We start from the raw sequence: 27,166 nt of genomic DNA on the forward strand, positions 1-27,166 counted from the left end.
CAGTGAGTAGAGTCCAGGGACACTGCTAAACATCCTACACTGCACGAGACAGCCCTCCCCACCCTCAAAGAATTTTCTAGCCCAAAATACCAATAGTGTTAATGCTGAAAAACCCTGACCTACGGAAGGGCAAGCTGAGCAGAGCTGACTGAAAAGTATATAAAATGGCACTTACGCAAAAAGTAAAAGATCACTAAAAGTTTATAATATGTGCAGATTAACAACATAAGGGTACAGGAACATCAAAACGTGAAAAAAGTTTATGAGAAGATTTACAATTGATTTCCTCCTCCACGCCCATGAGCAAATAAAGTTGTTGAGTTAGGTTACTAAGCATTCCCCTGAAGAACATGTACTATGAGGAAAACCCTGTGATTCTCACCAGTCTCCCAGAGTAGCTGCCCTGTCCTTCATCCCGAACACCCACCTCTAAATTGCAAGTCACAGTTACAGCTTTGTGGAATAAAACAACTAATTAACTTTATTTTTTTTGAGACAGAGTCTTGCTCTGTCATCCAGGCTAGAGTGCAATAGCATGATCTCAGCTCACTGTAATCTCTGCCTCTCGGGTTCAAGCAATTCTCCTGCCTCAGCCTCCTGAGTAGCTGGGATTACAGGCATGCACTACCAAGCCCGACTAAGTTTTGTATTTTTAGCAAAGACAGGGTTTTGCTATGTTGTCAGGCTGGTCTCAAACTCCTAACCTCACTCAGGTGATCCACCCACCTTGGCCTCCTAAAGTGCTTGGGATTACAGGCATGAGTCACTGCACCTGGCTTGAAACAACTAACTAACTTTAGGAGGACATCAGTATGCCTGTTAAGTGTGGTTAGCTAAATATGTTAAATTCAATTCCCATATTAGGAAATCAACTAATTTTTTTTTCTTTGAGACTGGGTCTTGCTCTGTTGCCCAGGCTGGAGTGCAGTGGTGTGATTACAGCTTACTATAGCCTCAAACTCCTGAGTTCAAGTGATCATCCCACCTTAGCTTCTTGAGGAGTTGGCATCATAAGCATGCACCACTACACCCAGCTAATTTTAAAAATTTTGTGTAGAGACAGAGTCTCACTATGTTGCCCAGGCTGGTCTCGAACTACTAGGCTCAAGCAATCCACCCACCTTGACAGATGTGTGCCAGTGCCCAGCTGAAATCAACTAAATTTTAATTGAAGTCACATCCTACATAATGTTTTGGTCAATAATGGACTGTATATAAGACAGTGGTCCCATAAAATTATAATGGAGATGGAAAATTCCTAAAACCTAGTGATATCATAGCCATCATAACATCATAGTATAATTATATTTTTATGAATTTGGTGTAGACTAAATGTACAGTGTTTATAATTCTAGAAGAGTGTACAGTAATGTCCTAGGCCTTTACATTCACTCATCACTGACTTACCGAGAGCAACTTCTAGTCCTCTGGTAAGCGCCCTATAAGATGTACCATTTTAAAATCTTTTATAATGTATTTTTTCTGTACCGTTTCTATGTTTAGATATAGAAATACTTACCATTGTATTACAGCTGCCGACAGTATTAAGTACAGTAACAAGCTGTATGGGAACAATGGACTTTCCCATAGTCTAGGTGTGTAGAAGGCTGTGCCATCTAGGTTGGTGTACGTATACTCTGTGATATTCACACAATGACAAAATCGCCTAAGGACACATTTCTCAGGGTATATCCCTGTTGTTAAGCAACCCATGACTGTATCAAGACCTGTTCTGCTTTTCCTCTGTTCTGCACCCTCCCATCTCTTCCTCCCACATTCCTTAATTTCATTCAGTATGTTAGTTCTGATTTCACTATCAACTAAGAGGAGATAGCTCTTGTAAAGCAGTGGTTGTTAACTAAGGCTATAATTTGTAATCATCTGGGAAGATTTAAAAATTACCGAGAGGCAGCCACCCCCTCCCTCACTCTGATTTAGTCAGTCTATGTGGGACTCAGGTATTGGGTTACATTTACAAGCCCCCAGTGTTATTCCAATGTGCAGCCAGGGTTGAGAGCCATCATCCTAAATGAGCATACAATCTAATGATCACTTTTATCCCAACTTGGCTAGACCTAATTTCTTTGGCTTCCAGAAAATAGGAGACTGGAGAAGGGAAACTTTTCTAGCCAGCAAATAATCTCCGGGTGCAGAAATATAAAAAGAATATGAACCACTGGCATGTTCCTAAGTGCACATCTAATTATACAATGGAAATCAGTTGGAAAACAGTGTTTAACTTTATACTCTGCTTTATAGACATCTTAGCAAGTATACTTGTGCTTCTGCAAAACTAAAAATAATTTTAAATTTTGGAATAAAAAGACATTGAGAACCAAAGTTTAGCTTGAAACTACTTTTGTAGCACTTCTGTTCACAAATTTCTTTTCCCCAAATTTTACTTCTAAGGTTAAACAGTCTTCTTTAAAATGCCAGGTATGACAATGACTCATTTACAAACAGATACCTCGATAACAGGACTCTCGGCAATGGCAGTGAGAGTGACGGTGCTGGCCAAAGCTTCCGCCTGTACAATGGTCTCCGCATCTGTTGAACATGGCCAAGAAGCAACACTGAATGTGCATCTGAAAACCCCAGGACCAGATGGTATAAAAAGCACTTTTATCTCTTCTGTGGCATGAGGTCTTATGATGACTTTATTCTTGAAAACTAAACAACGATGTGTTGAAAGATCCACCTTCAAACAAGAGCCACAAAGTTTGTTGTTAATGGCTTCACACTAAAAATCAAGTAGAATTACCTAGTTTAAGATTCCTTTTTCCTTATCACTCAAACTGCCAAATTCAGACATTTATTATCTCCTCAAAAATGTCAAAACCTTGTCACTCATGGTCTCTAAAGTACAATGAGTCAAATGCTTCATGAACTGAATGTTCTTGCTGCACCAAGGCTGTCTCCCCAGTCCACCTCCAAGCAAACACATTGACCTGAACCCTCAGTTGTCTGCACTGACAAGGGTCACTCTTTCATAGCCCTGTAAATCTCTCTAGGACACACAAAGCTGAACGGGGGGTCGGGGGGAAGAGTCAGGCTAATCACTGAGGTCGCACAGCCCTGACCCCACCTAGACTGCAGTGACAACTCCAGCTGTCCTCCCTCCTCACTGTCAATGGGGATCTTCTTTTCTACTCCCCATTTCCAAAGATAACACTGTTTCATTCACAGACTCTAAAATGCCCCTAGAAGAGTCTTCACAGGCCACCTTCCACCCTCAACCCTCTCCTTCAATCACCCACTTTTCATCTAACCTGAGGACTTGAAGTAGAGGGGAAAAGCCAAGATTGTGGGGAGGCAATCTTACTTTACCAGGCAAACAATGGCCACTACGAGGCACGAGGGAAGAGGAAACACATTCACTAAGGCTGGTTCGCAAGCAACAGTCATAAAACTGGGATATTTCAAAACAGCGGCTGACCATATATACCCCCTCCCTACTCATCGACATTTAAATGGTCACTGTAACCAGGAGAGAAGATTTAGGGTCAAGAATTACAGCAGCTGTAGTTGATTATGTAAGAGACCTCTGTCACAAGAATTCACATTAAAACTGCATTTCCAGGTATTTCAAAAGCTCATGTAAGAAAATCATCAGATAAATTAGTCAAAAAGATTCCCCTTGCCAAATGAAGCCATAAGCTCCAAGAGTAACTGCTTTCCTTTTTTTTTTTTAAATAAATCATAGTTACCTTATATTCAATTACCTTTAACAAAACTAACAAGTAGCAACCAAAAACTCAGCGCTTTTAATGATTTAAATAATAACACTAAAAGCAAATTTATAGGATTTTACAAATAAATAACAATAAAATATAAATACTAATAAATGATGGAAAATGCAAAACACACTGTTTCACTCTACACTCTATAAGCACTACAACAAAAGGGGCCTGAGAAAAAGATGCCATGGCAATGACTGTGTCAGGGGAAATCAAGCACCTAATCACAATGCAACTGTTAAGTTAAATGAGAAAGACACGGAAAGCTACCTTTTCACCATTAACACAAACACTGAGGACCCCAATGCTGACTTGCAGCCAGCGATCCGTTGGGTTGAGCACACTGAGGAGGGTCTGGGAAGCGATCCCGACACAGCAGGCATGAGGAAGCTTCAACTCCTCAGGCACTCGGACACTCCCTGGGTGAAAATAAAACACAGTCAAAAATGCAAGTTACAGCAAACCCCTGATTATAAGCCAAATCTGCTAAATAGCAATGAGTTTATAAGATGGCCTGTATGCTTCAGAGCTAGAGTCAATGCACTCCAGATGGAGTCCTTGACACTGCATGAGCCTCAGAGGCCTGCCAACAACTTTGTCCTGCTTCCACCCAGCTCAGGAAAAGAAAATTGAAATTGGATCAGGCTCAAAATTATAGCTAATCAATTCTTTGATCTTAGTGCCTGTAAGTAATTTCTTCCTTTTCTTTCATAAATCATGTCACTGCTTATGCTAAAAACAAACAAACTCCAGAGACTCTCTCCAGAGTGGACACCTATCAGATTTTAACAATACCACCTATCTTCCAACATCTTCACATAGGTGCTCCAGAGGGCAGAGAAGACAGCACCCCAGTAGCGGTGTGTACCATGTCAGGAAAAGCACAGCTACCAGCTCTGCAGGCAGAGTGACGGTCAGCAAGAGACAAGCTGCCCCATGGACGCACATGAGTGCTGCCTCTCCACCACAACAGCCACCCAGAGACTCACAGGTGGAAGCATTCACTCATTCTGGCATTCAACTCTTAACTGCATATTTCCTATGTGAAATAACCATAAAACTGCAATGACAGAACAAAAGAGAGACAAAGAAGACAAAGCCATATGCAGCCTGTCACCTGCATAGTGTAGCGTTTTTTTCTAAGCCAACTTCAGGGATCCTTGCACAGAAATATATTATGGTGTTCTCAGTTTAGGAAGAAGCACAAAACTTACAAGGAATTAATGCTAACCACCAGTAACTCCTTGAAACAAACTAGCTTTGCGGTGCCATTTGAGAAAATAATAGCAAGCAGCAATAACAGAGAAAAAGCATCTTACCCAATCCTGATGTCCTTCCTGAATCCCATGGTTCAGTTCCACAGTTTGTACCAACAGATGGCACAGGGAAAGGTTTTGCTGTGCTTAGCAGGTTCTGATTTAAGGCTTTAGAATATGGGTTACAGAGGGAAGAGGTACCCATCCATCCAGAGCCGATATTTGGTCCCAGACAAATTCCCATAGCCACAGAGTTCTGCACAGGCTCTCCTGCAACAGCTGGATAGGGAACGCCTCCTGAGAAGCCACAGACTGTGGCACTGCCAGCATGGCACTGAGGCAAGGTGGCGCTTCCAGCTGAAGGGAGTGTTGCCAAATACTGCTGAGCGAAGGGAGCTGTGCTGAGAGAGGGTTGCGTCAAGAGTGCGTGCAGAGTAGCAGGCATGTTCTGCATGTCAGTCACAGAGCCATGAACTGTGCTTCTGGGAATAGGAGTGCACTGGTTTTCAGAGGTGGTCTGATGAGAAACCTGGCCACTGAACTCATGGCCAGCAGTTGACATATCTTTAGAAATTATTCTTCGATCATCATCTACAGGCTCCTGACAGGACACAGGGTGCGATGTGGATGACCCCACCTGACAGCTCAGACCTGACTTGCCCACGAGAGCCAGCCTGATGGGGTCCAATTCCTCAGGGTTTGATGTCAAATCTACCTCACTGGTTTCCAACAGATTTCCACTTTTGGAGGAAGGATCTTTACTCCATCTAAAGTCAGGTTTCACATATTCAGGCTTGCTACTCAGAGAAGTAGTTTCAGTTGCTTTTCTAGTATTAGAGTTGCTCTGGATAACAACTCTATTCTGAAATGGAACATTTTCTCTGAATTTTTCCATATCCCGTTCCTCCAGTGGGGCTGGACTGGCTTGAATAATTGTGGTGCTCAACTTGCTGGTGATATCACTCTGAGTGCAACAAAATTTATTTTTAATAATCCACAGATAAACTTAACAATTTGAAACTATGCTGGTATAAGCTCAAATAACAAAGAGATGTCCATGAAGTTTCTCTTTGAAAAAAAATTCATTTACCCAAAAAGAGTAGTCTTGCAGTTGTGAAATGTGAAATGTAAGTCTTGCAGACTTACATTAGAAAATTTGTGTTCGTTGTTTTGTAAAAAGAATTATAATAATAAATAGGAGATATGCACTAAGTACATCTGAAAATTTTGCACAAAGGACCAGGTCTAATAAGTTTTTTAAGATTTAAGGGATTTGTGTAAACTTTACAATAAAAAACTCAATAAATTAGTAATGAATGAGTGGGGGGGGCCGAGCAAGTTTGAAATAACAAGCTTGAGGTCAGGCATTGGCTCAGTAGACGAGCAGGGCCCCGCCCCAGCATCTGTCCATGCTGCTGCCTAAGCCTGAAGATTCGAAGATGTTAACTAATTTTGTTTTGATTTTTTGAGATGGAGTCTTGCTCTTATTGCCCAGGCTGGAGTGCAATGGCGCAATCTCGGCTCACTGCAACCACCTCCCAGGTTCAAGCCATTCTCCTGCCTCAGCCTCCCAAGTAGCTGAGATTACAGGCACCTGCCACCACGCCCTCCTAATTTCTTGTATTTTAGAAGAGACAGGGTTTCACCATGTTGGCCAGGATGGTCTTGAACTCTTGACCTCAGGTGATCCACCCACCTCAGCCTCCCGAAGTGCTGGGAGTACAGGTGTGAGCCACCGGCCAAAGACGTTAACTTTTATGTGTTCTAAGCCCTCTCCCATTTCTAAACTTGTATGGTTCTATGAAGCATGAAATTAACAATCCCAGTAAATGTCCACACTCATTTCTTTGTACATAATACATAACCTGAGGAGTAACACCTACAGCTCTGTGGGATGGACTGGCTGAAATTTAGAGACTAGACAGATGTAACCTTCACTGACTGCTTTGGTACTTGGTTTATAAATTTCTCCTGGCCAAAGCTTCAGAAATAAAGACACTAAGACACAAAGACTGTATTATTTGCCAATTAATAATAATATATATCCAGTGGTGACTTACTAGGTGACAAGCACTGCCCTCACATACTATTCCTCCTTACAGATGAAGAAACAGGTTTTGAGGGAAGTTTAGTAATCTGTCTGAGAAGGCAGCAGAAGATAAGTTATCTGACACCATAACCCAGCTCTCAACTGCTACGATAAGAATATGTAGACTCACTATCAACAACAACGTGAAAAAGACAGCTATCAAAGAAAAGAGTATAATGCTCTAACACTATGCTTTGTATTCAGTAACTTCAATAGCTTGGTGGAAAAGGACTATGCAGCATACCCACAGCAGTCATAGTTAGCTCATTAAAAAATTGAACACTTTCACATCTACAACATACACACACAAAAACAGGTTAACACTAGCTACTCCCAAATAAATCTCTCTGATCTTCTATTCTATCCCCACTGCTACTGCCTTGGCCTAAGTGTGCACTGTATCTTGCCTGAACCACTACAGTAGCCTCATGTCAAATCTCCGATTTTAATTTTGCTCCTCCTGGTCCCTCCTTCTTCATTGCTGTTGGAGTGAGCTTTTAAAACATCAAACTAGCCTCAGCTTGGTGGCTCATGCCTGTAATCCCACCACTTTGGGAGGCCAAGGCAGGAAGATCACTTGAGGCCAGGAGTTCAAGAACAGCCCTGGCAACATAGCAAGACCCTGTCTCTAACAAAAAAAAATTTTTTAATTAGCCAGGTGTGGTGGTGGGCACCTATAGTCCCAGCTACTTGAGAGGCCAAGGCAGAAGGAACACCTGAGCCCAGGAGTACAAGATCAGCCTAAGGAACATAACAAGACTCTGTCTCTATAAAAAATTTAAAATTTAAAATTTAGCCAGATGTGATTAGTGCACACCTGTAATCCCAGCTACTTGGGAGGCTGAGGCAGGAGGATCATCTGAGACCAGGAGTCCCAGGCTGTAGTGAGCTGTAATTGTGTCACCGTAATCCAGCCTGGGTGACAGAATAAGACCATTTCTAAAAAATACAAAAAACAAAATCAAAACAGATGACAGTGACCTGCTTAAAAGCCTTCTAACTCTGATATTTTAAACCCAGCACCGTTCACAGTTTGGCCACCCTTCTTCTAGCCTCATCTACTTCTCCCCACTGACATGAGTCACTGTGGCTATTCTAAACTTCCTGGAGTACCTCAGATGCAGTATGTATCTTACAACTCCCCACCTCCCCAAGAATTAACTCTGCTTCCTCCCTGCCTAACTCCTAGCAGTCCTGCAAAGTATGGCTTCAGTGTATTTATTCCTGCCAGAAACCTTTGCTGAAGCACCCCCCAGGCAGTCAGACTTCCAACCCCCCACCTTCTGAGTCCCCATAGTATGTGAGCAGCATGGTGCACTTCATTACACAATATGCCTTGCCAGACAGAGCTCTTCGAGGGCAGATCCTAAAATATCTATACCTCTGTGACTACCAGCATGAGTACGTATTTAGTATTTGTACACATACAATAATCATTTTAAAGGTAAAAGAGAAACACAGAAGTTTTATAGGCTTGAACTATAGAGAGTTGACAGCCTTAGTAATAAATAATCCAAGTGGCTGCCCACCTTGCAGTCCTCCAGGCCACCATCTGTGGTTGTGGTAGGATAGGAGCTCTCTGGTTCAGACACATACGTCAGCCTGCTCACCCCAGCAGGCGAGCACGCCAAGAGAGACAATTCCCGCTCACAGGGAGGCTGCTGCTGCTGAGCTGCTGAACCAAAGGACTCTAACGCGCACCTGCAAAAGAAGAGTAGCTCACATCAGGAATTCTCCAGTCCTTCAACTATCTACATTAGCAAAAAATCATTCCTATGTGCCTATAATCTTGCAAATAACTCAATCACAAATTCAATGTTTAAAATTAATTATCTAAAGTTGTAAAGGATATTCCCACTGAATGAAGCATCTGTTAAGCTACTGTAAAATGTATTGTGGCATTTTCATTAATAAATACCATATAAAGAAACATAGCAATGTTAGCTATTCATTGTATAAAAATCTGGTAAGTATCCGATATAGGAAAATGAACAGAAGCATTCAAGAATTCCCACCCTCAAAGAGCAAAGAGGAAAAAAAATCACACAGATAAGTGCAAAGAAATGGAAATAGTCACACACCACTATGAGACTATCAAGTGGTACAACTTTCGGTTGAGCAATTAAGCAATACATATCAAAGGTCTCTTGACTCAGACATTCTACATCTAGGAATTTATCCTGAGGAAAAAAAGTTAATGATAAGTATCAAGACTTCACAAAAAGGACATGTCATCACTTCACTGTGGATAATAAGTGGGAAATCTTAAATCACACAGAAGGAACTGAACTACAAAAATCAGAGGACAGACATGCAGTACAACATTATGCAGCCATTCAAAAGGATGTTGTTCTAGCCTTGGCTCAGACACATGTCCCTACCATAAAACGTAAAATGAAAAGATCAGAGAGCGACAAATAGTGAGTCCCACCCCAATCTAAACATACACCAGGGTTATTTCCTCATTATTCTGTTCATTAGCACCTTTCATAGAGCTGCCAGCTGAGAGGCAAGGAGCAGAAAAGAGACTGTACCTCTTGAGGGGAAGCTGCAAAGTCACAGTGCAAAAGAGCACAAGGGATAGGAAGTAAGTGTCAAGCTACCTTTGGAAACAGTCTACACACCTACACTCTGCCAGTTAGCTTCAATTCAGCCCTTCACTTGACTGGATTCCACCATCTTTCTTTTCTGTACAAGGTTCAGAATACTTAGCTAGGCAACGGACATACACAGATAATTCAAATTTGAATTCTGAACTTTTAAAAAGTCCCAAATCAAGATGGTGTTGTCAAAATACCATTTAGTAATTTTCCAACCAATGGTGACAAAGTATTACTAACCAAATTGCTTCAGGCCTTCTTTAGCTTCTGCATGACATGTATCTACATGGGTTTCTGTATGCACATGCATACATGAATGCACATGCATACACACACACACACACACACACACACACAGCATGATATAGCACGGAAAATGTTCTGAGTCACTGGATGATGTGCTGTATTGGTTTGACTCCTTTGGTTAACAAGAACAAGTGCGTTTAGGTAAAATTTCCTCAAATAATGAAAAGTGAACTGCAAAAACACATGCAAAATAAAAGGGGGGCATACTGTATGATACACCAAAGTAATAATGAAGAATCAACGCAGAGATATAGCCTAATAAAATTATTAGACTTGAAAAATAAAGAATTTGGGCAAAAACTTGCAAAAAGATCAAGTCAATTCAAAGGCAAAAAGAATCAGTCTAGTCTCAGATATCCCTCTAGTCTTCCATAGGGACAGCAAAGCAATACAATATAAGAAACATAAGAGAAGAATGTATAAGCCAAAGACTTTAAACATACTATGCCATGTCACAGCCATACAATCTTCAAATTTGCTTTGGGCTGGGTGACTAGTAATATATCTGTTAAAATATGCAGGCTGGGTGTAGTAGCTCATGCCTGTAATCCCAGCACTTTGGGAGGTCAAGGCAGGTGGATCACCTGAAGTCAGGAGTTTGAGACCACCCTGGTCAACAGAGTGAAACCCCATCTCTACTAAAAATACAAAAATTAGCCAGGCATGGTGTCATGTACCTGTGGTCCCAGCTACTTGGGAGACTGAGGTTGGAGAATCACTTGAACCAATGAGGCAGAGGCTGTAGTGAGTTGAAACCGCGCCACTGCACTCCTCAGCCTGGGCCACAAGCGAGACTCCCTCTCAAAAAATAAAAAATAAAATGCGATTAACTATTAAATAAGTGACGTTGTATATGAAAATGAAACTGAGACATCCATAAGGAGTCAGAGAAAGATGTAAGCTCTCCACTGATATTTAGCACCATACCATGTTGATTCAGATGAATATGAAAAACTTTAATGGCAGCTTGGGAAATAGTTAATAGATCTTTGAAATCCAGTATTTTGAAAGAAATCAAAACTACATTTAACATTTTTGTTAATTTCACTGGTTAGGCAAAATTTTCCATTTATTAGAATCTTTCAATAAACATATAAAAGATTTCTTATAAAGCCACAAAAAGACATTCATAAAATTCAAATTTTATGAACAAAGTTATTCATCCCAATATCATGTAGATAGCAAAACAGTTAAGATACAAAGTACTCACCAGAAGTATCAAATGAACCATGACAGATATATTAGGCAGTCTGTAACATTACTAGTTTTCTTTTAAATTCGTTGAATAATTGTTATAATGAATGAAAAAAAAGCAGTGTACAAAAATTTGCATAAAAATAGCTGGAAAGAAATTCACAGCTTACAAGAGTTACCTTTGAGAGATGAGCGCACAGATGAGTAATTTTTCTTCTTTACACTTTTTTCCAATTTCCTATACTTAGCATGTATTTTTAATTTTTTAAAAAAGGTACACACTTACCCTGATGAACTTGTTCCGGATATTTCACTAGGAGAAGAATGACTCAGTGGTGATGTGGAAGGTCTGAAGCTCTCCTGCTCATCCGCTGAGCCACGTCCACCATGCTCAGGAGAGGTCTTTTTCAAATCTATCAGACAGGAGTATTTTCCAGTGAGAAGAGGAAATAAACTTTGCAATTTTATGAACATGACCAATAACTCATACACTTACCATTATTTTTAGGTGAGACTATGCAATGGTTTTCAAAAGTCACATGCTTTTCACTGTTGCTTGTTTCACTGACACACTCATTCTGCCTCTGATTTTCTCTATTATCTCCTATTTCTTCACAGTCTTTTAACAGACAAAGGGATGTTATCCTGGGGTTCTTCACTGATGAATAACTATCAGATGGAGTAGAAATTGAGGTGGCTTTTTCACTGTTACCAACATCTGCTAATTTGTTGTCAATGGAACATGTCTTCACATCAAGTATTGCATTGCCATTCTCTCTCATATTTGTAAGTGAATTTGAAGAGTTTATAGTTTTAAATGACTCTTGATTCTCACTCTCCCCATTTTCAACATGAACAATAGCTGCTGTGTTTTCTTCTGGTTCCCTCACACTTATACTAGTAGCACTTACGTCCACTGTATGAATATCTTGAGCAGTTTGTTCTTTGGGCAAAGATAAATCCCAAACATCAGATATACCAGCCCTTGAAAAGTTTTCCAATCCACTTTCATATCTACTAATTTCTGTTTTTCTAAGGTATTTCTCCATATCAAATGCACTGGATCCATTACTTTTTTCTAAATCATTAAGTAAGAAGTGACACACATGAGAACCATCCTTTTGTTTCTCATGTTCCTGAAAAGTCTTGTCTCTGGTTTTATTTGAAAGTGCCTTGATCATAGCAACAAGTTGGGAAGGATCAGTATTAACTGATGCCTCTGCGATGGCTGAAGCAATAGTGCTGATCCTAAGCATAGAATCACTATCTGGTAGCTTGTCTTTGTATCTTTGGGGTTTGTTGCTCATGAAGGAAGTGTCCTAGATGTGAGGAAAATTAAACATCAGATAAATTTACCCCAGTTTCATGAACATTCAGTAGTCCCCCATTATCTCTGGGAAATGTATTTCAAGACCCCCAAGTGGATACCTGAAACCTCAGATAGCACCAAATCTGACTGTCGTCAATCAGGGCATGTTTCTGTTCCTATCTTCTACCCAAAAATGTAATGCCTCTTCCATCTTAACTAAGCACTTATCACTCACTGTGGCTAGAACTTTTGCAATTTGGAGTGTGAAGCATGAATTTCTCTGTCCTTCTTTGTAATTTCATATGAAGAAGATTCATTTTACCACAGACCTCAGCAACTTCAGCATATTTTTTTTTTCTATCCTTATTAAGTCGAGAACTTTTACCTTTTCTCTAGAAGGAAGCACTTAATAGTGCTTTGGTGTATCCAAATTGCCAGCAACACTACTCTTGCACTTTGGGGCCATTACAAAATAAGAGTGACTTGAACACAAGCACTGCGGTATCACTGGAGTTGATCTCATCACCAAACATTACTCAATGACTAATGGGCAACAAGTGAATACGGGTAGAGAAGTTGGACAAAAGAAAGACTCACATTCCACCATGATGGAGCAAGGTGGTGGGAAGATTCCATCATGCTACTAAAAATGACATATAATTTAAAACTTATAAACTATTTCTGGAATTTTTCATTGAATATTTTTGTACCATAGTTGACCATAGGTAACTAAACCTGCAGAAAGCAAACTGTGGAAAAGAGGGGGCTACTGTATTCATTTGATCTTTATAAGCATGATGTAGGATTTAACAGCAACAAAAAAATTAAGGGTATACCAGTTAAATATCCTAATGAAAAAGACAGCTGCTATCAACTTTAATTATATAGTACCAGGTTATTTATAAAATGGATTATTGTTTATTTTAAAAAATCATCAGGAATTACATGGTAAAACTAAATCAGATAATTTTAAACCAAAATTTAAGATACTGAGGTTGAAAAACTGATATTTTTATGTTATTGTGATAACAAGTATAATTCCTAGTAATTTCATTCAACTGTTAGAATTAAGCAAGACACAAATAGGAATCATGAGTAAAAAAAATGAAATGAGCATAACAGTTAAAAAACATAAAACTATTTAACAACAACAAAAAAACACATGTTAAGACTTCTGTCTCTAGTAACAGCAGACAAGGTAATGCAAACCAACCTCTTGCTAAGAACAATTAGAACTGAACAGCGTATTCAAAAAAATCTCTTTGAAAGCACTAGCAAGCTTAAAAAGCAGTGTAAATAAAATAAAAAATAAAAAGAGAAATAAAATAATAAAAAAGCAGTGCAAATTTAGGGGGCCAAAATTTAAGAGAAGAAAGTAACCCGGAGAGGTAGGCCCAACATTGGGGATGGTGTTCCCTAAGGGTACCTGCTGCTTCAAGAAAAGGCTAAGCAAAGCTATTCTTGTGGGAATACAGGTATAAAAACTGAATCTGCCAATGAACGACTGGCATTGGGGGGGGGGGGTTCAGCATCTGTGTGTGTGTGTGTGTGTGTGTGTGTGTGTGTGTAAAAGAGAGAGACAGACAGACAGACAGAGAGAGAGAGACATAAAAGTAAAAAATATTCATGCTTTGGGATGAGACCACAAAGGGATACACCCAGCAGTAAAGGTAAACCAACATCTGACTGGTTCTCATAAGGATGAGGCTCAGCTCCAATCAGCTCAATTCCAATGTAAGAATTAAAGTGATCTGCAATTGCTAGTGGACCATGCTCCCAATCAGAAGAAGACATAAATCTAGTCTGGAATATATCATCTCCCTTAGCCTCCAATTATTTCAATGATTTTTCCTCTAAGCTGTAGGGTAAAATAAAAGCTACCCAAGCACATCACAGTAAAATGGATAAAAACCAAAGAGAAAATAACAAAAGACTGACAGCCAACTTTTAAAATGAAATGACATGAAAAAAATATATTCAAAGTGCTAAAAGTTACTCCTAACAATTCTGTAGTGAGCAAAAATACACATCAAGACACACCAAGAATAACAGGGAGATAAAAACATTTTAGAGGGACAACAAACAGAAAATTCATTATCATCAGTCCCTTACTTAAAAAAAAAAAAAAAGGTATTCTTTAAAAAGAAAACTAATCTCAAATGAAAGATCAGAAATATATATTGGTTATTTATAAATCATCATCATGTCTTATAAGGTTTAAATACAGAGATAAAACTAGAAAAGCTTTTAAGTCTGGAGTAAATTGAGTATTTTGTGATCCTTGGGATGCCAAATAAGACAAAGAAAATGAAAAATTTTTACTAAACATTGGTAAGCCAAAAGACAGGTTATAATTATTTGGGTAATCATTAAAATAATATATATAATTAACAAATCAATAGAGAAAATTGGAATCATATGAATGCCAAAAGAAAAAGAACAAAATCTAGGTGAAAAAAAATAAAAAGCAAATAAAGTAAGCAGATTCAAAACCCCATGTGTTGGGAATTCCATTAAGTGTAAGTAGAAAGACTGTGATATAGTTTGGATGTCCCCTCCAAATCTCACGTTGAGATGTAATCCCTAGTGCTGGAGGAGGGGCTAGGGGGAAGTGTTTGGGTCATAGGGGTGGACCCCTCATGGCCTGGTGTTACCCTGTGGTAGTGAGTGAGCTTTCTAAAAATCTGGCTGTAAGTGTGTGGCTCCTTCCCCATCCTTGCTTCAGCCATGTAAAATGCCTGGTCCCGCTTCACCTTCTGCCATGATTGCAAGCTAACTGAGGCCTCCCCAAAAGCCAAGCAGATGCCCACACTACACTTCCTGTATAGCCGACAGAGCTGTGAGCCAATTAAACCTCTTTTCTTTATAAATTATACGGTTTCAGGTATTTCTTTATAGCAATGCAAGAAACAGCCTAATAACACGGCCAGACTAGTTGAAAAGCAAAATCCAACACCATGTCCCTATAACATCTAAAATACAAGGATATAGAAAGATTAAAACTAAAATAATGGTCAGAATATAATGTGCTAACACTAACCAAAGAAAACTGGTATTGACATTGTTAATATCAGACTAGATTTAGGAAAAAATCATTACTACAGACTGAGGAAGACATGCTCAAAAAACGATTTGATTTGTTGTCAGCAGGAACAATTTTTATGCACCAAAACAATTTTATGAAGAATTTAATGCAACAAGTTTTATGCACATTTGTATACACCTAAAACTATAGCTTCAAATGTCTAAAACAAATGTCAATATACCTATAATGATTAATGAACAAATCCACAATCATGGTGGGAGATTTTTAAATCTATGTAACTAAAAGAATAGCATAGGAGATGGATCCAAGATGGCCGATTAGGAGCAGCTCCCAGCGAAAGCTTGGAGGTACTGCAGGGAAGTTCACAGGGCAGCTGGGTGGAGCCCACAGCAGCTCAGCAAAGCCTCTGCACATAAGACTGTGACTAGGCTGCCTCCTAGCTGGGCAGGGCAGCCCTGAAAAAAGCCAGCAGCATGACAAAAACTTATAAATAAAGCCCTAACTCCCTGGGACAGAGCACCTGGGGGGAAAAAAAAGGCATTTATGAGTTCTGCTGCAGCATACTTAAACATACCTGCCCAGCAGTTCTGATTGAACAACAGAGCTCACAGCTCAGCACTTGAGCTTCTATAAAGGACAGACTGTCTCCTCAAGCAGCTCCCTGACCCCCGTATATCCAAAGTGTCACCTCATAAAGGAGAGTTCAGACTGACATCTGGCAGGTAACCTTCTGGGACAAAGATAGCAGAAAAAGAAACCAGCCACAACCCTTACTGTTCTGCAGCCGCTGCAGGTGATCCCCAGGCAAGCAGGGCCTGGAGTGGACCTCAGCAGTCCTACAGCAGAGGGGCCTGACCGGTAGAAGGAAAACTAAGAAAAAATACAGAAATAACTTCAACATCAACAAACTGGATGTCCACTCAGAGATCCAATCTGAAAGTCAACAACTCCAAAGATGACAGATGGATAAATACACAAAGATGGGAAGAAACTAAAGCAAAAAGGATAAAAACGCCCAAAAACAGAACACCACTCCTCCTCAAAGGGATCACAACTCCTCACCAGCAAGGTAACAGGGCTGTATGGAGAATGAGTGTGATTAATTGACAGAATAAGGCTTCAGAAGGTGGGTAATAAGAAACTTCTCTGAGCTAAAATAACATGTTCTAACCCAATGAAAAGAAACGAAGAACCTTGAAAAAAGGTTTGACAAAATGCTAACGAGAATAAACAGCTGAGAGAGGATACAAGTGAATTGATGGAGCTGAAAAGCACAACACAAAGACCTCATGAAGCATACACGAGTTTCAACAGCTGAATTGACCAAGCAGAAGAAAGGATATCAGAGATAGAAGATAAACTCAACAAAATGAAACGAAGGCAAGATTCAAGAAAAAAGGGTAAAAAGGAATGAACAAAGTCTACAAGAAATATGGGACTATGTGAAAAGACCTAATCTACGTTTCACAGGTGTACCTGAATGTGACGGACAGAATCAATCCAACCTGGAAAATACTCTTCAAGATATTATCCAGGAAAACATCCTCAACCTAGCAAGGCAGGCCAATATTCATGTCCAGGAAATACAGAGAACACCACAAAGATATTCCGCAAGAAGAGCAACCACAAGGCACATAATCGTCAGATTCACCAGGGTTGAAATGAAGGAGAAAATGCTAAGGGCAGCCAGAGAGAAAGGTCGAGTTACCCACAAAGGGAAGCCCATCAGACTCACAGCAGATATCTCAGCAGAAACCCTACAGGCCAGAAGAGAGTGGGGGACCAATATTCAACATCCTTAAAGAAAAGAACTTTCGGCCAGGCGTGGTGGCTCAAGCCTGTAATCACAGCACTTTGGGAGGCCGAGGTGGGTGGATCACGAGGTCAAGAGATCGAGACCATTCTGGTCAACATGGTGAAACCCCGTCTCTACTAAAAAAAAATACAAAAAATTAGCTGGGCATGGTGGCATGTGCCTGTAATCCCAGCTACTCAGGAGGCTGAGGCAGGAGAATTGCCTGAATCCAGGAGGCGGAGGTTGCGGTGAGCCGAGATCGCACCATTGCACTCCAGCCTGGGAAACAAGAGCGAAACTCCGTCTCAAAAAAAAAAAAAAAAAAAAAGAAAAGAAAAGAACTTTCAACCCAGAATTTCATATCCAGCCAAACTAAGCTTCATAAGGGAAGGAAAAATAAAATCCTTTGTGAACAAGCAAATACTCAGAGATTTCATCACCACTAGGCCGGCTTTACCAGAGCTCCTGAAAGAGGCACTAAACATAGAAAGGAACAACCAGTACCGGCCACTCCAAAAACATTCCAAATGGTAAAGAGCATCAACACAATGAAGAAACTGCATCAACTAATGGGCAAAACAGCCAGCTAGCATCAAAATGGCAGGATCAAATTCACACATAACAATATTAACCCTAAATGTAAATGGACTGAATGCCCCAATCAAAAGACACAGTCTGGCAAACTGGATAAAAAGCCAAAACCCATCGGTGTGCTGTATCCAGGAAACCCATCTCACATGCAAGGATACACAAAGGCTCAAAATAAAGGGATGGAAGAAGATTTACCAAGCAAAAGGTGAGCAAAAATAAGCAACAGTTGCAATTCTTGTCTCTGATTAGATTTTAAAGCAACAAAGATCAAAAGAGACAAAGAAGGACATTACATAATGGTAAAAGGATCAATGCAACAAGAAGAGCTAATGTTCCTAAATATATACACACCCAACACAGGAGCACCAAGATACATAAAACAAGTTCTTAATGACTTACAAAGAGATTTAGACTCCCACACAATAATAGGAGGAGACTTTAACACCCCATTGTCAATATTAGACAGATAATGACACAGAAAATTAACAAGGATATCCAGGACTTGAACTCAGACCTGGAGTAAGCAAACCTAATAGACATTTACAAACTCCACACCCCAAATCCACAGAATATATATTCTTCTCAGCACCACAGCACACCTACTCTAAAACTGACCACATAAGTGGAAGTAAATTACTCCTCAGCAAATGCAAAAGAACGGAAATCCTACCAAACAGACTCTCAGACCACGGTGCAATCAAATTAGAACTCAGAATTCAGAAACTAACTCAGAACTGCACAGCTTCAGAGAAACTGAAAAACTGGCTCTTGAATGTTGACTGGATAAACAATTAAATGAAGGTAGAAATAAAGATGTTCTTTGAAACCAATGAGAATGAAGACACAAGATACCAGAATCTCTGGGACACATTTAAAGCAGTCTCCAGAGGAAAACACATACCAATAAATGTCCACATGAGAAGCAAGGAAAGATCTAAAATCGACACCCTATCGTCAAAATTGAAACAGCTAGAGGAGCAAGATAAAAAAACTCAAAACCTAGCAGAAGACAAGAAATAACTAAGATCAGAGAAGAACTGAAGGAGACAGAAACACAAAAAACCTTTCAAAAAAATCAACAAATCCAACAGCTGGTTTTTCAAAAAGATCAACAAAATAGACCACTAGCCAGATTAATAAAAAAGAAAAGAGAGAATAATCAAATAGATACAATAAAAAAATGATAAAGGGGATATCAGCACAGATTCCACAAAAATACAAACCATCATCAGAAAGTATTACAAAAAACTATATGCACATAAACTAGTAAACCCGGAAGAAATGGATAAATTCCTGGACACTTGCATCCTCCCCAGCCTAAACCAGGAAGAAGTTGAAACACTGAATAGACCAATAACAAGGACAGAAGTTGCGGCAGCAATTAAGAACCCACCACATAAAAAAAGCCCAGGTCCGTAAGGGTTCACAGCTGAATTCTACCAGACAAAGAGGCGCTGGTACCATTCCTTCTGAAACTATTCCAAGCAATCCAAAAAGAGGGAATCCTTCCCAAATCATTTCATGAGACAAACATCATCCTGATACCAAAACCTCGCAGAGACTGAGCAAGAAAAGAAAACTTCAGGCCAATATCCATGATGAACACAGATGCAAAAATCTTCAATAAAATACTGGAAAACCGATTCCAAAAGCACATTAAAAAGCTTGTCCACCATGATCAAGTAGGGTTCATCATGGGGATGCAAGGCTAGTCCAACTTATGCAAGTATTTCACCACATGAACAGAACCAAAGACAAAAACCATATGATTTTCTCAACTGATGCAGAGAAGGCCTCTGACAAAATTCAACAGCCCTTTATGCTGAAACCCCTCAATAAACTAGGTATTGATGGAGCATATCTCAAAATAATAAAAGCTATTTACGGCAAACCAACAGCCAATATCACACTGAATGGGCAAAAACTGGAAGCATTCCCTTTGAAATCTGGCACTAAGGAAGAATGCCCTCTCTCACCACTCCTATTCAATACAGTATTGGAAGTTCTAGCCAGAGCAATCAGGCAAGAAAAAGAAATATAGGGTGTTCAATTAGGAAAGGAGAAAATCAAATTGTCTCTATTTGCAGACGACATTTTTCTACATCTAGAAGACCCCATCATCTCAGCCCAAAATCTCCTGAAACTGATAAGCAACTTCAGCAAAGTCTCAGGATACAAAATAAATGTGCAAAAATCACAAGCATTCCTATACACCAATAACAGACTTAAAGAGAGCCACATCAAGAACGAACTGCCATTCACATTAGCTATGAAGAGAATAAAATACCTGGGAATATAACTAACAAAGGATGTAAAGGACCTCTTCAAGGAGAACTACAAACCACTGCTCAACGAAATAAGAGGACACAAACAGACGGAGAAACATTCCCTGTTCATGGTTAGGAAGAATCAGTATCATGAAAATGGCCATACTGCCCAAAGTAATTTACAGATTCAATGCTAACCCCATCAAGCTACCAATGACCTTCTTCATAGAACTGGATGAAGCCACCTTAAACTGCATATGAAACCAAAAGAGAGCCCACATAGCCAAGTCAATTCTAAGCAAAAAAGACAAAGAAGGAGGCATCACACTACCGGACTTCAAACTACAGGCTACAGTAATCAAAATGGCATGGTACTGGTACCAAAACAGAGATATAGACCAATGGAACAGAATAGAGGTCTCGGAGGCAACACCACACATCTACAACCATCCGATCTTTGACAAACCTGACAAAAACAAGCAATGGGGAAAGGAGTCCCTGTTTAATAAATGGTGTTGGGAAAACTGGCTAGCCATGTGCAGAAAGCAGAAACTGGACCCCTTCCTGACGCCTTACACTAAAATTAACTCCAGATGGATTAAACACTTAAACATAAGACCTAACACCATAAAAACCATAGAAGAAAACCTAGGCAAAACCATTCAGGACATAGGTTTAGGCAAGGACTTCATGACTAAAACACCAAAAGCATTGGCAACAAAAGCCAAAAGAGACAAATGGGACCTAATCAAACTCCACGGCTTCTGCACAGAAAAAAAAAGTCATTAGAGTGAATCGGCAACCAACAGAATGGGAAAAAATTTTTGCCATCTACCCATCTGACAAAGGGCTTATATCCAGAATCTACAAAGAACTAAAACAGATTTACAAGAAAAAAACAAACAAGCCCATTCTAAAGTGGATGAAGGATATGAACAGACACTTTACAAAATAAGACATACATGAGGCCAACAAACATATGAAAAAATGCTCATCATCACTGGTCATCAGAGAAAAGCAAATCAAAACTACATTCAGATGCCATCTCCCACCAGTTAGAACGGTGATCATTAAAAAAGTTGGAGACAACAGATGCTGGAGAGGATGTGAAGAAATAGGAACACTTTTACACTGTTGGTGGGAGTGTAAATTAGTTCAACCACTGTGGAAGACAGTGTGGCGATTCCTCAAGGACCCAGAAATAGAAATTCCATTTGACCCAGCAATCTCATTACTGGGAATATATCCAAAGGATTATAAATCATTCTACTGCAAGGACACATGCACACAAATGTTCACTGCAGCACTGTTTACAATAGCAAAGACCTAGAAGCAACCCAAATGCCCACTGATGATAGACTGGACAGGGAAAATGTGGCACATATACACCATGGAATACTATGCAGCCATAAAAAACGATGAGTTCGTGTCCTTTGTAGGGACATGGATGAACCTGGAAACCATCATTCTCAGCAAACTGATATAAGAACAGAAAATCAAACACCACATGTTCTCACTCATAGGTGGGTGTTGAACAGTGAGAACACATGGACACAGGGAGAAGAGCATCACACACTGGGGTTTGTCGGGGGGAAAAAGGGGAGGGACAGCAGGGGGTGGGGAGTTGGGGAGAGATAGCATGGGGAGAAATGCCAGATATAGGTGATGGGGAGGAAGGCAGCAAATCACACTGCCATGTGTGTACCTATCCAACAATCTTGCATGATCTTCACATGTACCCCAAAACCTAAAATGCAATTAAAAATAAATAAAAATAAACAACTGAGATGTTAAAAAAAAAAAAAAAGAATAACACAATAATTTTAAGAATGCAGGTAGCTTGAACATCCCAATTTAAATTAATCTCACCTAAGTGAAACAGACATTAAGTCACATAACAGACATTCCCTACAAGTGTACAGAAAATACTTTCAAAACCTGAATAAATGCTGAGCTATATATTGTATTCAAAAAAATTTCAAAGGCTTAAAACTAAAAATTCTCTGACTATAGTACATTTGGCCTAAAATCAGTTATTTCAAAAATTAGTAAATCTCCTACATATTTGGAAACTAAGCAATACACTTTTTTAAAAAGCTCACGGGCCGGGTGCAGTGGCTCAAGCCTGTAATCCCAGCACTCTGGGAGGCCCAAGCAGGTGGATCACAAGGTCAACAAATCGAGACCATCCTGGTCAACATGGTGAAACCCCGTCTCTACTAAAAAAAATACAAAAAATTAGCTGGGCATGGTGGTGCATGCCTGTAATTCCAGCTACTCAGGAGGCTGAGGCAGGAGAATTGACTGAACCCAGGAGGCGGAGACTGCGGTGAGCCGAGATCGCGCCATTGCACTTCAGCCTGGCTAAAAAGAGCAAAACTCCGTCTCAAAAAAAAAAGCTCATGTACCAATGAAATTAGACAATATATTGAACTGAATGATAATGAAAATATGACGTATCAAAACACAGGAGATAAAAGAAAACAATGCATGGGATGCAACTGACAAAAGGCTCCTATCCAACGTAAAGAACACCTATAAATCAAATAAAACAAACTATCCATTAGAGCAACAGACTTCAACAGGCACTTCACAAAATAAGCCTCCAAATGACCAGCAAACATGAGCAAGAACCAGCTTCATTAGTAATCAGGGAAACACACATGAAGACAAGAAGTCCCCACTGAGCACCCACGAGAATAACGAGTGATACCAGGTGCTGGCGAGGAAGTGCAGTGACAGGCAGCACACCATCTTGAACAAATCTACACAGTACAACCACTCTGGAGAACTGTGAAAACCACTGAAGGTGTGCAAACTCCACAACATACATATATACCTCACATGAATGTGTGCACACGTCCCAGGTACTAGGCTGTTCATGGAGCATTGTTTTATAATTGTCCAGCAGTGGAAATATCCCAAATGTTCATCAACAATACAAACGGATATAAAAGCAACAGAATATTCATAGAACAGAATACAATACAGTAATAAAAATAAGTTTCTATTATACTCATCTGACCATGGTATGCTGAGATGAAAAATGCCAAAGAAAAGGAATACATGCTACATGGTTTCTTTTATGTGAAGTTCAAAATCGGATGAAATTAATACAGGGTTAAAAGGTCACTGGAGGTGGCAAAAAAACTTGTTTCTAGGTTGTTGGCAATGTTCTCTTTCTTGATCTGAGGTGTACACAAGTGTATGAGTTGTGATAATTCGTTCAATGACTACAAATCTGTTTTATAATCTCTTTTGTGTATATGTTATATAGTGATAAAAACTTAAAGAAATATATAAAGGACACTTGCAAGAAATTTGAAGCCAGGAAAGAAAACATGTTAAACTGCATATATTTTTCACAGGTGATCTCGTCTTAATCCTATATAACAACTACAACAAGATAATCTTAGATTTCCTTTTGAAAGGCTTAAGCTACCTCTGTCTCGCCTTTATCAGCTGTTAATGTCACATCCTTCTCATCCACTTGTGAAGTACTCTCCACAGCTTCAACCTGAAGTGTAATTGATCCTTCACTTAGCCGTGCCTCGGACTGTTCATTTAAATCTACTGCAGGAAATATATAACATTTAATTTATAAGTATTCACTATTTGGCAAACACAATCTGTGGAATAAGGACCAGGCAAAATGATTAATCACCAAGGAAGGTATCTTTGTACCCCAAATGTCAGTTGCCTTCACTAAAACGGTTTAAATGCATAGTCACTCAGACAGAGAACAACTACATAATTAATTTGGCTCAACGTTACAAGGTCCCAACTTTAAAGGAGGGTTGTGGATTTTAATCTCTCCCTTGCAAATACACGTATAAACTCATTTAACCATTTCACAAACATACAATAAGTTGAATTCCAAAGTTAATACTTCTTGGTTGGGTGCAATGGCTCACGCCTGTGATCCCAGCACTATGGGAGGCTGAGGTAGGGATCACTGAAGGTCAGGAGTTTGAGACCAGCCTGGCCAACATGCTACAACCCCAGCTCTACCAAAAATACAAAAAAAAAATTAGCTGGCTGTGGTGGTGCACACCTGTGATCCAACTACTCGAAAGGCTGAGGTGGGAGAATTGCTTGAACCTGGGAGGTGGAGGTTGCAGTGAGCCAAGATCACACCACTGCACTCCAGCCTGGGCAACAGAGTGAGACCCTCAAGAATGAAAGGAAGGAAAAGAAGCAAAGACAAGAAGGAAAGGAAGGGAAGGAAGGGAAAGAAGGGAAGGAAGGGAAGGAAGGGAAGCAAGGGAAGGAGGGAAGGAGGGAGGGAGGGAGGGAGGGAAGGAAGGAAGGAAGGAAGGAAGGAAGGAAGGAAGGAAGGAAGGAAGGAAGGAGGGAGGGAGGGAGGGAGGGAGGGAGGGAGGGAGGGAGGGAGGGAGGGAGGGAGAAGGGGAGGGAGGGAGAAGGGGAGGGAGGGAGGAGAAAGGGAGAGAGAGAAAGAAAAGTAAAGAAAGAAAAGAAAAAATAAAAGACAGAAGCTTTAAAGAAGTAAGTGAGTGCATCTTTAGAGAAATGGAAAATGAGCTGACTTTCTATACACGGACCCTTTGTTCCAACTCCCCTACTGGAATACAGGCTCCTTAAGGAATGGAGCATATCTTATACAACTTTACATGATATGTAGCAAAAGGCATTGTACTAACAAAAAGCAGCTGCTTGATAACTCTAAGTTGAGCAAGCACATTTGATTTAAAATATTATAGATATTTATCATAAAAACTGATATTTAGACTATCATAGTTTAAATCTCAAAAGATCTTTAAAAGTCTACCTAAATAATAAATATACCTATGATTAATTAACTCAATAATTCAACAGCCAACATTAACTAGCCCATTTGAAATTATTTCATTTACTGTGGTTTTTGCAAACTTAGGTAGATTTTGACTGACTTGTTTCCACTTTAGACTGAAAAGAATATGCAGAGTTACAAATAAATCAAATCTATAACCAACACTGAAAAAATACTAAGTGTCATACACATTTTCACTCATAAAGAACATGATCACACAACACCTAAGTTACACTTTTAAGAAAGAAAAAAAAGATTCTGAAAAGCCCCTTTATTTAATCCATTACCTGAATACATATCATGGTTAAGATGAGCAATTTCTTTTTCTGAATTACTTCTCGATACATCAGACTTTCTTATTAAGGCAACAGGTTCTCTCTTCTCTGGTGATCTAATAAAATAGCCAAATGATGGCTACAAAATAATTAAATGTAAATTATTTCTTTGATTTTCAACTGCTTTGAGAAATTCTAGACTATTTTATCTAATACTAGTAACACAGCTAAATAACATCAAAGAACTGTTCTTCCCACTTAACCTCAATTACTAGAGATGACTTTCAAAGGTCCAAATAGGACCTCTCATTTCCTTAATACTAGCTACCTTTTAATCGTTGAACTCATATTGTCAAATAAATTGCCCTTACTAAGAAATTCAAATTAAAACACAGAAATGAGGCCGAGCGCAGTGGCTCACACCTGTAATACTAGCACTTTGAGAGGCCACAAGTTCAAGACCAGCCTGGCCAACCTGGCAAAACTCTATCTCTATTAAAAACATAAAAATTGGCCAGGGGTGGTGGTGAACACCTGTAGTCCTAGCTACTCAGGAGGCTGAGGCACCAGAGGATAAGATGAGTCAAGATCATGCCACTGCATTCTAGCCTAGGCAACAGAGCAGACTCTGTCTCAAAAAAACCAACACAGAAATACTTTATCCCTTCGATAATTATTATTGAACATCTATTATGTGTTAGACACTGTTTAATCATCAGTGACATATTAATTAGAAAAAACAGGCCGGGCGCGGTGGCTCACGCCTATAATCCCAGCACTTTGGGAGGCCGAGGCGGGTGGATCACGAGGTCAAGAGATCGAGACCATCCTGGTCAACATGGTGAAACCCTGTCTCTACTAAAAATACAAAAATCAGCTGGGCATGGTGGCACGCGCCTGTAGTCCAAGCTACTCGGGAGGCTCAGGCAGGAGAATTGCTTGAACCCAGGAGGCGGAGGCTGCGGTGAGCCGAGATCGTGCCATTGCACTCCAGCCTGGGTAACAAGAGAGAAACTCCATCTCAAAAAATATATAAAAAATAAAAATAAAAAAAAGATAAAAACTCCTGCTTCCTGGAAATCACAATATAAAGGTACTTTATTTTATGGAATAAACACATCTGTGAAAAATCTGTATTAAAATTAGGGACCCTTCTACCAACTTGCGTATAAGTTTCTGGAAGGTTTGCATTTAAGGAGCTTGCTAAAGGATGGGCAATTTCCACTTGTCATTCTTATATAGGAGTCACATGACAGAGCTGAAATGTGAACTCATTAAATGCACTCAATTTTTTTACTGGTCTTCACTTATTTCTCCCCTTGATTCAGTAACTTGAATGCAAACAAAACTTCATAACTTATACCAAAACAAAAAATCCAAATAATAGATCAATTTTTCCAGTGCTTTGTCCATCTTATCTTTCCTTATTATAATTCCATTGAGGAATTCAGTTAATCTTCAACTTCTGTCATAATCTCAAAGTCACAATCAATCTAAGCAGAAAAATCCACCTTTCTAAAATATTTTCATTTTTCAATTTACTGCACTGAACAAGACCACAGTTCAACTTAAAAGTTCTATGAATCAACTGTAACTTCTACACTACAACTATTATTTCACAATCATATTCTTAATGAAATCCAGTTGTGATAAAAACTCCCTCAAATAACCCTAATTTCCTTTGTGGAATTTATCAACAAATTCCTTGACTCTAGAGAATAAATCTTGAATTCTTGCCCTTTTCTCTGCTTCTACTAGGTCATCCTTCATCACGTCTCTCCCATTTCCTAAGCCTCTACCTGCTTCTTTCCACCTTCTGTCTTTTGCTGACTTTCTCTACCTGGGCACCTGACATATGGCAGCAGCCTGCTGTACCTGGAGATGGGCCAGC

At 39.6% G+C, this 27,166-nt stretch overlaps 1 protein-coding gene across 50 annotated transcripts in view; it reads right to left on the reverse strand.

Moving 5' to 3' along the window:
* Window positions 1-27,166, reverse strand: part of CEP192 (centrosomal protein 192) — a 146,011-nt gene that overhangs the window by 60,138 nt on the left and 58,707 nt on the right. For 38 of the 50 annotated variants that reach the window (XM_078347703.1, XM_054243939.2, XM_078347699.1 and 35 more), the window contains 8 exons: window positions 25,288-25,414; window positions 23,633-23,763; window positions 11,679-12,501; window positions 11,469-11,595; window positions 8,612-8,783; window positions 5,057-5,957; window positions 4,008-4,156; window positions 2,468-2,698 (listed from right to left, as the gene is read on the reverse strand). In XM_078347703.1, coding sequence (XP_078203829.1) covers window positions 2,468-2,698; window positions 4,008-4,156; window positions 5,057-5,957; window positions 8,612-8,783; window positions 11,469-11,595; window positions 11,679-12,501; window positions 23,633-23,763; window positions 25,288-25,414 — 2,661 coding nt within the window. The remainder of the gene's footprint in view (window positions 1-2,467; window positions 2,699-4,007; window positions 4,157-5,056; window positions 5,958-8,611; window positions 8,784-11,468; window positions 11,596-11,678; window positions 12,502-23,632; window positions 23,764-25,287; window positions 25,415-27,166) is intronic. The other 12 variants (XM_078347700.1, XM_078347702.1, XM_078347697.1 and 9 more) reach the window with 1 other exon arrangement.

The sequence above is a fragment of the Callithrix jacchus genome, chromosome 13 (genome assembly GCF_049354715.1).
Source record: "Callithrix jacchus isolate 240 chromosome 13, calJac240_pri, whole genome shotgun sequence".
Classification (NCBI taxonomy): domain Eukaryota; kingdom Metazoa; phylum Chordata; class Mammalia; order Primates; family Cebidae; genus Callithrix; species Callithrix jacchus.